At 36.7% G+C, this 12,051-nt stretch overlaps 1 protein-coding gene across 15 annotated transcripts in view; it reads left to right on the forward strand.

Annotated features, from left to right (window-relative positions):
* The window catches only part of TUT4 (terminal uridylyl transferase 4), a 136,956-nt gene that overhangs the window by 78,208 nt on the left and 46,697 nt on the right, over positions 1–12,051 (forward strand). For all 15 annotated transcript variants that reach the window (XM_058717378.1, XM_058717382.1, XM_058717373.1 and 12 more), the window contains 3 exons: positions 2,945–3,119; positions 5,782–6,482; positions 10,148–10,298. In XM_058717378.1, the coding sequence (XP_058573361.1) occupies positions 2,945–3,119; positions 5,782–6,482; positions 10,148–10,298 (1,027 nt within the window). The remainder of the gene's footprint in view (positions 1–2,944; positions 3,120–5,781; positions 6,483–10,147; positions 10,299–12,051) is intronic.

The raw sequence follows: 12,051 nt of genomic DNA on the forward strand, positions 1-12,051 counted from the left end.
TTGGGGGGGGTGGGTGAGGGGCAAGGTTTTGATCCACAAACCCTGAGATCACGAAAGAACTGAAATCAAGACTCAATTGTTTGAGCCACACAGGTGCCTCCTTCCCCCCCCACCCCACCCTTTTAAAGCAAAATAAGGACATCATTTTCCTTCCCAGTTACTCCTTTGCTCCCGTTTGCAGTACAGCTTCTTGAAAGAATTGTCCACATTCACTATTTCTGATTTCTGTTTCCTATTAACTCACTGCATTCAGTCTTCCACCCTTGTCAGTCTACCAAAACTTGTATCATCAAATGTCGTTATCCTCCACATTGCTAAATCCAGTTGTCAGTTCTCAGTTTTTATCTCTTTGGACTTATCAGCCATATTTACCAGTTGATTATTTTCTTCTCTGAAAAAAAAAATTTTTTTTAATTTTTTTTTTTTTTTTTTTTTTTTAGCTTTTATTCAATTTTGAAAGATGAAGAGAGAGCATGAGCAGAGGTGAGGCAGAGGGAGAGGGAGATATAGGATCCGAAGCAGGCTTCAGACTCTGAGCTGTCAGCACAGAGCCTAATGTGGGGCTCAGACCCACAGACTGAGAGATCATGATCTGAGCTGAAGTCGGATGCTTAACCGACTGAGCCACCCAGGTGCCCCTTCTTAAAAATGTCTTAACTTTCAGGGTAGCACACCCATGGCAGATTATTCCTTCTCAGTCTCCTTTGCTGTCTTTGTCTTCTCCCTTTCTCTCTAGTCTCCTAATGGTGGCATGCTCCAGGGCTCAGTCCTCGATCCTCCCTTCTCACTGCTTTTCTTCTCTATCTGCACTCTGTTGGTGATCTCATTCAGTTGCATGCATTTTACATACCATCTGTATGATACTCCCAAATTTAAATCTTTGGCCAAACCTCTCTCCTGAACTCTATAGTTGTATCTCCAACTGCCTATATACTTTCTCTACTTAGATGTCTAAGAGATGTCTTTTTTTTTATTTTACTTTTTTAATGTTTGTTTGTTTGTTTGTTTATTTATTTATTTATTTATTTATTTAGAGAGACCCTGCATGTACGTGCATGAGCAGGAGAAGGGCAAAGAGAGTGGGAGAGAGGGAATCACAAGCAGGCACCACACTGCCAGCAGAGCCCCGACATGGGGCTGGATCTCATGAAGTGTGAGATAATGACCTGAGCCAAAATCAAGAGTAGGACCCTTAACCAACTGAGCTACCCAGGCTCCCTCCTAACAGATGTCTTAAACTTAACATGCCTGAAACTGGACTCCTGGTCTTCCTCTTGCTCCACATACAGTTTTTGCATCTCAGTTGATGGCACTGCATCCTTTCAGTTAGTCAGAAGCCTTGGAATCATCCTTTACTTCTCTCTTTTATACCCCATATCAAGTCTGTCAGGAAATCCTGTCATTTCTGCTTCAAAACATTTTCAGAATTTGACCACTTCTTGGCAGAATGGTTCTTCAAAAACTTAAGTCTTATCATGTCCTTCCTCCTCTCCACTCTCAGAACCCTTCAGTCACTCCTCATTTAATTTAGAATAAAAGCTGACTCTTTAACTTAATAGCTCTTTGTTTTCCTCTTCTCTTCTTCCCTTCTTCCCTTCTTTACCACATTAGCTTTCATGGTTTTCTTTTTAAAGCTAGTCACTTCTATTTAGTGTGTTTGGTCTATCTGTTCCCTATTCCTAGAACACTTTTCCCTCTTCTTCAAATGATACATTCTGAGCAAGACTATCCTGACCACTCTGTTTCACTGAAACCATGTCCTGCTCCATACTCCCATCCCCTTTTTACTAAACCTACTCGACTTTTTCTTACTTCCACAGCACTTTTCCTCTTTGTAACTTGCTATGTAATGTACTTATTAAGTTGTTGTTTGTTATCTTCTTTCCTTAGAAAGTAAGATATACTAAGGCAAGGATGTTGTTTTTGTTTTCACGGATATATCCCAAGTGCCTGGCACATAGTAGGTACTCAATGAATAGTTGTAGAATTGAATGAGTGAATGACTGTTTCATGTCTTTATGCTCCTTAGTGGTCACTTTTAGCCAGTCTTCATCTAGCTATTTCCTTTAGAATTCAGGTATTACCTCTTTTGTTAACTACCGCCCCCCCCCCCCCCCGATTTAGAGGCCCATTTTAGCACAGAGTCTTTACTGTAATTGTTAAATTGTCTCTTCCTCTTCTAATAATCTGTGAAGGGAGAACCTCACCTTATTTGAGTGGCAGTATGGTAGGTGTAGTGATTAGCAACAAATTCAGTAGCCAGGTGGTCCTGAGTCAAATCCTTGCCCTGTAGTATCTACTTCATAGAATTGTTAGAATTAATAGCTACTGTATTTGCAGCATTTAAAGGAGTGAATGATGCATGGTGACCATTATGTTTAATCGTGAGCTCTCATTATTTTTTTATATCCTTAGCACAGGACATAGTAGGTTCTAAATAAAGTTTGCCGAATGAAGGAATTAGCTTTTGAAAGCCCAGGGCATTTACTTAGATATTTAAAGTAATTGCTGCAATAAGGACCTATAATAGTTTAGTATTTGCTGTGCAGTGATTTGCAACCTTGGATGCACATGAATCACTTAGGAGGCTTTAAAAATCCCAGGGCCTAGTATGTAGCCAAGGTCAGTTAAATCAGAATCTTGGGAATGGTATGGGAGGTAGGAATGGTTTGAAGCTCAGGTATTTAGTATACTGTAATGGTCCCAATGTGATTCTGATTTGCAGCCAAGGTTGAGAATCACTGGTTTATTGGGAAGAACATAAAATTCTAGGAGTCGGTAAACTAGGACTGTGTTCCCAGCTGGGCCACAAACTGCTTTTTGGCAAGTTACTTCTTTATGCCTCAGTTTTTGTAAAGTTAATCTCTTAGGTCTTTTCACACTGAAAATTCAGTCATTCTATAGTTTTGTGAAGCTTAAATGAAAAGTATTTTTTCTTTTCTAGTCTCCTTTAACATTGGGAACACCAAATCAGGTATCCCTGGGACAATTATGGTTAGAGCTGCTAAAATTTTACACACTGGATTTTGCTTTGGAAGAATATGTCATATGTGTACGGATACAAGATATTTTAACAAGAGAAAACAAAAACTGGCCTAAAAGGCGAATAGCCATTGAAGGTGAGATGATACGTTATATTTCATTTAGAGAATATGTTTTTGTGTGCTATTTATCATCTGTTTCTAATACAGTGCTATAAATTACATCCCTTGGCTTTATAGCACTATATATACCACTAGGTTGTCATTATATATTTTAGATAAATTCTTTATCAAGTCCATGATAGTTTTATAGGATTAATACTTACTTTAAGGTTTCCAATCTATAAATACTATATTGGTTAGGATTATTAGCTTATTACATACCTTTATGTTTATTTTTTAGTTATGAAAAACTTCAAAAATATAGACAGATAGAATAGTTATTCAGAACAATCTTAATTCCTATAAGATTCTGTCATAAAATTATGTTAAAGTATAACTTTAAAATACAGGTTTTCATTGTCCTCTAACCTCATCTCTATGGAATGTGTAAGTCATTGGAGTATATATACAGAATACAGCCAGTGGTGTTGTAATAGCATTGTAGGGTGACAGATGGTAGCTATACTTCTGGTGAGCATAGCATTAACTACAGAATTGTTGAATCACTATGTTGTACACCTAAACTATAATGTAACATTGTATATCAGTTATACTTCAAAAACATAAAAAAAAGCACCTCAGCTTAAATATGGTTAAAGATTAAAAAAAAAAAAAGATTGATTTGAAGAAAAAAAAATTGATGTTGACAAAAAGTTTCATACTAAATCCCAAGAATATTAAGATCTTTAGGGATGCAAATTGATAGAGTGGTTTTTAGAAAATTTATATCATGCAGCATTTCACTCACTTTTATAGATAGGAAATTGAATTTCTGTCCATCATTTTAGTTTGCTTAGACTACATATTTTTCTGTTCCCTCAGTCCTCTTTTGGCCTTCTCTAGACCCATAAATATTTTTTTTAAAATTTTAATGTTTTTTCTATTTTTGAGAGAGAGAGAGAGAGAGGCAGATCATGCGTGGGGAAGGGGCAGAAAGAGATAGACACAGAATCCGAAGCAGGCTCCAGGCTCTGAGCTGTCAGCACAGAGCCCGACATGGGACTCAAACACATGAACTGCAGGATCATGACCTGAGCCAAAGTTGGAAGCTTAACCGATTGAGCCACCCAGGCACCCCAACCCACAAATAATTTTTTAAAAATGTATTTAAAAATGTTAATGATATTAATATATTATTTGTTTTTGAGAAAGAGAGAGCAAGCATGGGAGGGGAAGAGTGAGGAGAGAGAGAATCCCAAGCAGGCTCTACTCTGTAAGTGCAGAGCCTGACGCGGGGCTTGATCTCATGAACCAGGAGATCATGACCTTAGCCAAAATCAAGAGTTAGATGCTTTAACCAACTGAGCCACCCAGGCACCCCTAAACCCACAAATATTCTTATACACTCAGTTACTCACATCTTGTACACTTACATACAGTAAATCAATGAGCTATAACTATCATAATTTATTTTCTCTTGTCTTTTTCTTCTTCTACAAGGAGCAAAAAGGCCAGGAAAGGCCTTTGAGTGTAGAGAACAGCCTGTGGATTTAGATAACAGCAAAAAGTCACAGATGCCCAAACCTGTTAACAGTCTGAAGCCTGTCCTATTAATCCTTTTACTTAATGATCTTCAGTAGTGGAGAAAATGTGCATTGTCTTTTGGCTGTCATCCATTTATTCTTTTCTCCTGGGGCATATTTGTATTTTAGGTTTATAAAATCCAAAAACCCATAAACATTTAGAAGTCTTTTATATTTTCTTAATAATAATGAAAATGTGGTTGATATATACTCATTTTAGACTGGATTAAAATTTAACTTTTGGTTTAATTTTTCCTTTCTTTGGTCTCTTTCTTCCTACTTTTCAGTTTTTCCTTTCTTTAATTTTTTGAACTCATTGAAGGTAAATGTTAAAATCAGTATTTCCTTTTTGTTTTTTTTAGAGAGAGTGAGCGGCCATGAGCAGGGGAAGGGCAGAGCAAGAGAGAGAATCTTAAGCAGGCTCCATGCCCAGCCTCTACGGGGCTCAATCTCACAGAGATCAGGACCTGAGCTGAAATCTAAGAGTTGGAGGCTTAACTGACTGAGCCACTCAGGCTCCCCAAAATCCGTATTTTTTAACTTGAAGCTTTAAGAATTTTAGGTTATCATTTATTTAAGTTGCAAGGAGCATGTCGCTAAAGAATATTATGATAAGAGATAAAAATTATTAATGGGTCCTAGAGGTTTGGAAAATTTTATTCAGTAACTGTTCAGGAAGGTATAAATGGCATGGCTTTTTCTGCCAGTTTTATCGTTGTAATTTTGTAATTACCGTGGTGTCTGCAACAGTATGTAATTCTTAATCTCGGGGTTGTGAGTTTGAGCCCCATGTTGGTTGTAGTGAGTACTTAAATAAATTAAAAAAAAAATTGTGTAATTATTGAGTTGGTCCCTTTGGCCACTCTCATTAATTAACCTTATTCTTTTCTCTCTTTTCCTTTTAACTTTTTATTTTATGACAGAAGAAAGGAAAAGATGTTGCTCTTGTATTTTTCCTACTCAGTTTGTAGGAACTCTCACTTTGACCTTAGGTTAAAAAAGCTTTGGGAGAATGTACTGTGCTGAGAATATAGCAGTTTCAATCTGTTTGGGTAAGCTTGGAATTGTAGTTCGTTGATGGATACCTAGTTACTGACCATTTCTTTTTTTACTAGATCCATTTTCAGTTAAGAGGAATGTTGCACGGAGCTTAAACAGCCAGCTTGTTTATGAATACGTTGTGGAGAGATTCAGGGCAGCTTATCGGTATTTTGCCTGTCCTCAGAGGAAGGGTGGAAATAAATCTACAGTGGATTCCATGAAAAAAGAGAAGGGGAAAATAAGCAATAAGAAACCAGTGAAGTCTGACAATATGGCATCCAATTGTTGCATTCTACATGGAGAAAGCACAGAAAAAATAAATGCAGAAAGAGATCAACCTGATAAATACGATGAAATGGAATGTACATCACAGAGATGTATTACTGAAGATGACAGTTTGTTGGTAAATGAGCTAGATTTGGCTGAACTTGGACAGGAATCTTCATCTCTTTCTACCAGTGGAGGCAGTGAATTAGAGCCAAAATCAATTAAGAAACAAGATGATTTAGCACCGTCAGAAACCTGTCTAAAAAAGGAACTCAGCCAGTGTAATTGCATTGGTTATAAATCCCCTGACCCAGATGAATCTTCTGGTACAGACTGCCAGTCAAATATAGAAACAGAGAGTTCACATCAGATTGTGAGCACTGACACATCTGCTACCTCCTGCAACTGCAAAGCTACAGAAGATGCTTCTGACTTTAATGATGATGATAACCACCCCACCCAGGAATTATATTATGTGTTTGATAAGTTTATTTTAACCTCTGGCAAGGTAGGATACTGTTTGTAAACAGTCTGTAAGATTTTGTGGTTGTTGTAGGACTGTATTTATAGTTTTTAGATTCAGAAATGTAAAAATAGCTTCTATGATGGTAGACTGTTATTTTCCATTGATATTTTGGTGTATATTTTCACTTTTCCTTATATTTTTTTCTGTAGTTGTCTTTAAAGAATGTATGTAAAACCTCAAAAGGTTTCAGTACTCTATTACTAGTTGGTTTGCTTAACTTTCTCATATATGAAAGGATTCATCAGACATTTTATAAAGATCAGTTTGGCAAAAGCAGCAAATATTTTAAATTTTGTTAATTTTCTATGTATATGTTTACTTTATCTTCCACAAAGAAGATTATAAGGTTTGTAAATTCTGATAGTATTCCACTTTAAAGGTGGTTTTTTACCCCTATGGGGTGGGTGAATATAAATTAAAAAAAATTTTTTTTAAATTTTTATTTATTTTGAGAAAGATACAGAGAGCAAGCAGGGGAGGGGCAGATAAAGATGGAGACAATTTCAAGCAGACTCCACGATGTCAGCACAGAGCCTGAATTCACGCGGCCTGAATTCACGAGCCATGAGATCATGACCTAAGCCGAGACCCAGAGTCAGACGCATAACCAACTGAGCCACATAGAATATAAATTTAATGAAGATAGTTGAGCAGAAACTAAGATCAGGAACCAAAAGCATGAAGAATTCAGATTCTGTCTCTGCCTTTGAGCTTTCCTTTGGATATTGGCATATCCTTTATAAACTAATGGAGTCTTAACTTTTCTACTGTTCAAGTGGGATAGTCTGAACTTCAACTTGATAAATTATAGAAAATAAAATACCCAATAACAGAAAATAAGCAGTGACTACTTTGTTAATAAAAGAAAGGTTTAGCTAAGTCACATTGCTTCAATTGCAGGGTACATAATTGAAATATCAGCACCCAAGATGAAAAAATGATTATATAGGTCATGTGTAAACCAAGAAAAATGTTTTTGAAAAAATCTAGAAAGTTACCCAGTTTTATTGTTTTGTCAATAATTATTTATTGACAAGCTTAAAATTTTTGAACCTAATTACTAAGCTGTGCTTCTTTATTCTTTGTAAGAATACGTATATTGCATTTTTTTTCTTAGGTTGCGGTGTTTAGGACATATGGACTGTATAAAGGATAGATTAAATGGCAGGTTTTTAGAAAACCCTCTGAATTATATAACTGCAGTGTATGCTTTTTTTTTTGTAAATTAAAAAAAATTTTTTTTTTTGAGAGAGAGGGAGAGAGAGAGAGACCGACCGACAGAGAGAAAGACGGAACATGAATGAGGGAGGGGCAGAGACAGAGGATGACATAAAATCAGAAGCAGGCTCCAGACTGAGCTGTCAGCACAGAGCCCAACGCGGGGTTTGAACTCGTGAACCTTGAGATAATGACCTAAGCTGAAATCAGATGCTTAACTGACTGAGCCACCCAGGCGCCCCATATACTTCTTTATACCCCTTGGAAACTTATCTTTTTTCTTTAATGTTTATTTATTTTAACATTTTATTTCATTTTTGAGAAAGACAATGTGAGCAGGGGAGGGGCAGAGAGAGAGGGCGACACATAATTGGAAACAGGATCTATCTAGGCTCTGAGCTGTCAGCACGGAGTCCTATGCGGGGCTTGAACTCATGAGCAGTGAGATCATTACCTGAGCCGAAATCATATGCTTAACCGACTGAGCCACCCAGTTATTTTAAGATAACTATTTATCCAATTAATTTTTTTTTCTAGATACATGTAACATTTTTCTAGTATTTTCTGATAAATCTTTTAAAAAGAAGTTTTGAAAGCTAAGAAAAATTCCCGTGGTACTGTTAATTAGCCTATAGCACAGCATTGCCACAAGTAGAGGTTTTTGTATGTAATTTGTATCAGAGGTCATGGCTAGGTAAATATCTAAGCTAATCCTGGAGGAGGAAGCTCTTTGAAATCTAGGCATATTACAATAAAGAAAGGAGTGGTGCTCTTCCTTCACTATGTGTTTTGTTCAAGTAGTTGGGATACATTTTTACTGTTTTAACTACCTGTCTGATAGTCCATTGGAATACATCTTATTTAATTTAATTTAATTTAATTTAATTTTTTTATTATTTAAAAATTTTAAGTTTATTTTGAGAGAGATTGAGACAGTGGGGGAAGGGCAGAGAGAGAGGAAGAGAGAGAATCCCAAGCAGGCTTCCACACCAGCACAGATCCCAGTGTGGGGCTTGAGCTCCCAAAATTGTGACATCATGAACTGAGCCGAAACCAAGAGTTGGATGCCTAACTGACTGAGCCATTCAGGCGCCCCACCATTGGAATACATTTTATCTTATCTTATTTTATTTTATTTTATTTTATTTTATTTTATTTTATTTTATTTTATTTATTTATTTATTTATTTATTTATTTAAACATTTATTCATTTTTGAGACAGAGAGAGACAGAGCATGAACGGGGGAGGGTCAGAGAGAGTGGGAGACACAGAATCTGAAACAGGCTCCACGCTCTGAGCAGTCAGCACAGAGCCCGACGCGGGGCTCGAACCCACATATGCGAGATCGTGACCTGAGCCGAAGTCAGACGCTCAACTGACTGAGCCACCCAGGCACCCCTGGAATACATTTTAAATGGTGGTATAGGGTTTGCAGTTAACTTTGTGGCTATTGCATAAGAGTTATTCCTTGTATGAAGCAAAGTTATTTTTAGAGGTCAGCCCTACAGTTTAGTTTCTTGAGTACCATGCTAATGTAATAAATTGAACCAACTAGCCAAGTGGAGGGTTTTACAATTGACTATGAAGATAGAAAGTGTTTGGAGTGAAATGAAAACTGCCACTTCAAATTTATTTCTTCCTTCTTCCTTTCCTTCCATTCTTTCCCTTCTTCTTATTTCTTCTTTTCCTTTCTTTTCTTCTTTCTTTTCTTTTCTCTTTTCTCTTCTCTTCTCTTCTCTTCTCTTCTCTTCTCTTCTCTTCTCTTCTCTTCTTTTCTTTTCTTTTCTTTTCTTTCTTTTCTTCCTTCCTTTTTTTGAAATTTCTTTATAATCAGGGCGTCTGGGTGGCTCAGACAGTTAAGTGTCTGACTTCAGCTCAGGTCATGATCTCGCAGTCCATGAATTTGAGCCCCGTGTCAGGCTCTGTGCTGACACCTCAGAGCCTGGAGCCTGCTTTGATTCTGTGTCTCCCTCTCTCTGCCCCTCCCTCACTTACTCTCCTCTGTCTCTCTCTCTCAAAATTAAATAAACATAAAAAAAACCCATGAAATTTCTTTATAGTTTACGTTGTTAAAGATTTTAGTGGGTTAAAATTAATGCACAGATTTCATTTTGGGAGCTGACCAAAATGTTTGCATTAACCCATATGTATTACCTCTTCGGGTATTTTCTGTATCTTACGTATTTGGGTAAATCTCATCTTGATAAATACCATTTTAGTGGGGAAGAAACATTAAAGTGTTTGGTCAAAAATGTGTTTTTTACATTCAATACTGCATTTTATTTATATGCTTTTTTTTTAACCTCCTGAAAGCACAGGTTATCACAATTGAGTTACATAGAAGAGTCTTTTTGGACCTGCTTTCTAAGTGGTGATGAAGTCCCTCAATACTTTATTAGATAATTTTTTTTTTTTTACGTTTGTATAGCCACCAACGATAGTATGCAGCATCTGCAAAAAAGATGGCCATTCAAAAAATGATTGTCCAGAGGATTTCAGGAAAATTGATCTAAAACCTCTACCACCAATGACAAATCGATTTCGGGAAATACTTGATTTAGTATGTAAAAGATGTTTTGGTAAGTCTTTTATTATTAGAGCTATTGTGAATAGATTCTTTGTTAGATTTTGAATATTTATTTTCTTATTTAAAAACAGTTTGCTTATTACGTTTTGTTTTGGTACAGGTTATTTAATAGTTTAGATACCCAACAACAGATATTTATTAAATGCCTATTAAATGCACAGCACTGTGGTAAATGCCAAAGGGAATACAGAGTCCATTATGTGTTGCTTTTATTTATTTATTTTAATTTTTATTTAATTTATTTTTTTAACTTACACCCAAGTTAGCATATACTGCAACAATGATTTCAGGAGTAGATTCCTTAATGCTCCTTACCCATTTAGCCCATCCCCCCTCCCACAACCCCTCCAGCAACCCTCTCTTTGTTCTCCATATTTAAGAGTCTCTTATGTTTTGTCCCCCTCCCTGTTTTTATATTATTTTTGCTTCCCTTCCCTTATATTCATCTGTTCTGTGTCTTAAAGTCCTCATGAGTGAAGTCATATGATACTTGTCTTTCTCTGACTAATATTGCTTAGCATAATATGCTCTAGTTTCATCCATATAGTTGCAAATGGCAAGATTTCATTCTTTCTGATTGCTGAGTAATATTCTATTGTGTATATATATACCACATCTTCTTTATCCATTCACCCATCGATGGACATTTGCGCTCTTTCCATACTTTGGCTATTATTGATAGTGCTGCTATAAACGTTGGCATGCATGTGCCCCTTTGAAACAGCATACCTGTATCCCTTGGATAAATACCTAGTAGTGCAGTTGCTGGGTTATAGGGTAGTTCCATTTTTGATTTTTTGAGGAACCTCCATAATTGTTTCCACAGTGGCTGCACCAGTTTGCATTCCCACCAGCAGTGCAAAAGAGATCCTCTTTCTCTGCATCCTCGCCAACATCTGTTGTTGCCTGAGTTGTTAATGTTAGCCATTCTGACAGGTGTGAGGTGGTATCTTGTGGTTTTGATTTGTATTTCCCTGATGATGAGTGATGTTCAGCATTTTTTAATGTGTCAGGAGGCCATCTGGATGTCTTCTTTGGAGAAGTGTCATTCATGTCTTTTGCCCGTTTCTTCACTGGATTATTTGTTTTTGGGTGTTGAGTTTGATAAGTTGTTTATAGATTTTGGATACTAACCCTTTATCTGATATGTCGTTTGCAAATATCTCCTCCCATTCCATCGGTTGCCTTTTAGTTTTGCTGATTGTTTCCTTCTCTGTGCAGAAGCTTTTTATTTTGATGAGGCCCCAGTAGTTCATTTGTGCTTTTGTTTCCCTTGCCTCTGGAGACGTGTTGAATAAGAAGTTGCTGCGGCCAGGGTCAAAGAAGTTTTTGCCTGCTTTCTTCTCGAGGATTTTGATGGTTTCCTGTCTTCTATATAAGTCTTTCATCCATTTTGAATTTATTTTTGTGTATGATATAAGAAAGCGGTCCAAATTCATTTTTCTGCATGTTGCTGTCCAGTTTTCCCAGCACTACTTGCTGAAGAGACTGTCTTTATTCCATTGGATATTCTTTCCTGCTTTGTCAAAGATTAGTTGGCCATACATTTGTGGATCCATTTCTGGGTTCTCTGTTCCATTGATCTCAGTGTCTTTTCTTGTGCCAGTACCATACTGTCTTGATGATTATAGCTTTGTAATATAGCTTGAACTCTGGGATTGTGATACCTCCAGCTTTGGTTTTATTTTTCAAGATTACTTTGGCTATTCGGGGTCTTTCTATAGTTTTCAGTGTATAGATTTTTC

This window comes from Neofelis nebulosa, chromosome 2 (assembly GCF_028018385.1).
Source record: "Neofelis nebulosa isolate mNeoNeb1 chromosome 2, mNeoNeb1.pri, whole genome shotgun sequence".
Lineage (NCBI taxonomy): Eukaryota > Metazoa > Chordata > Mammalia > Carnivora > Felidae > Neofelis > Neofelis nebulosa.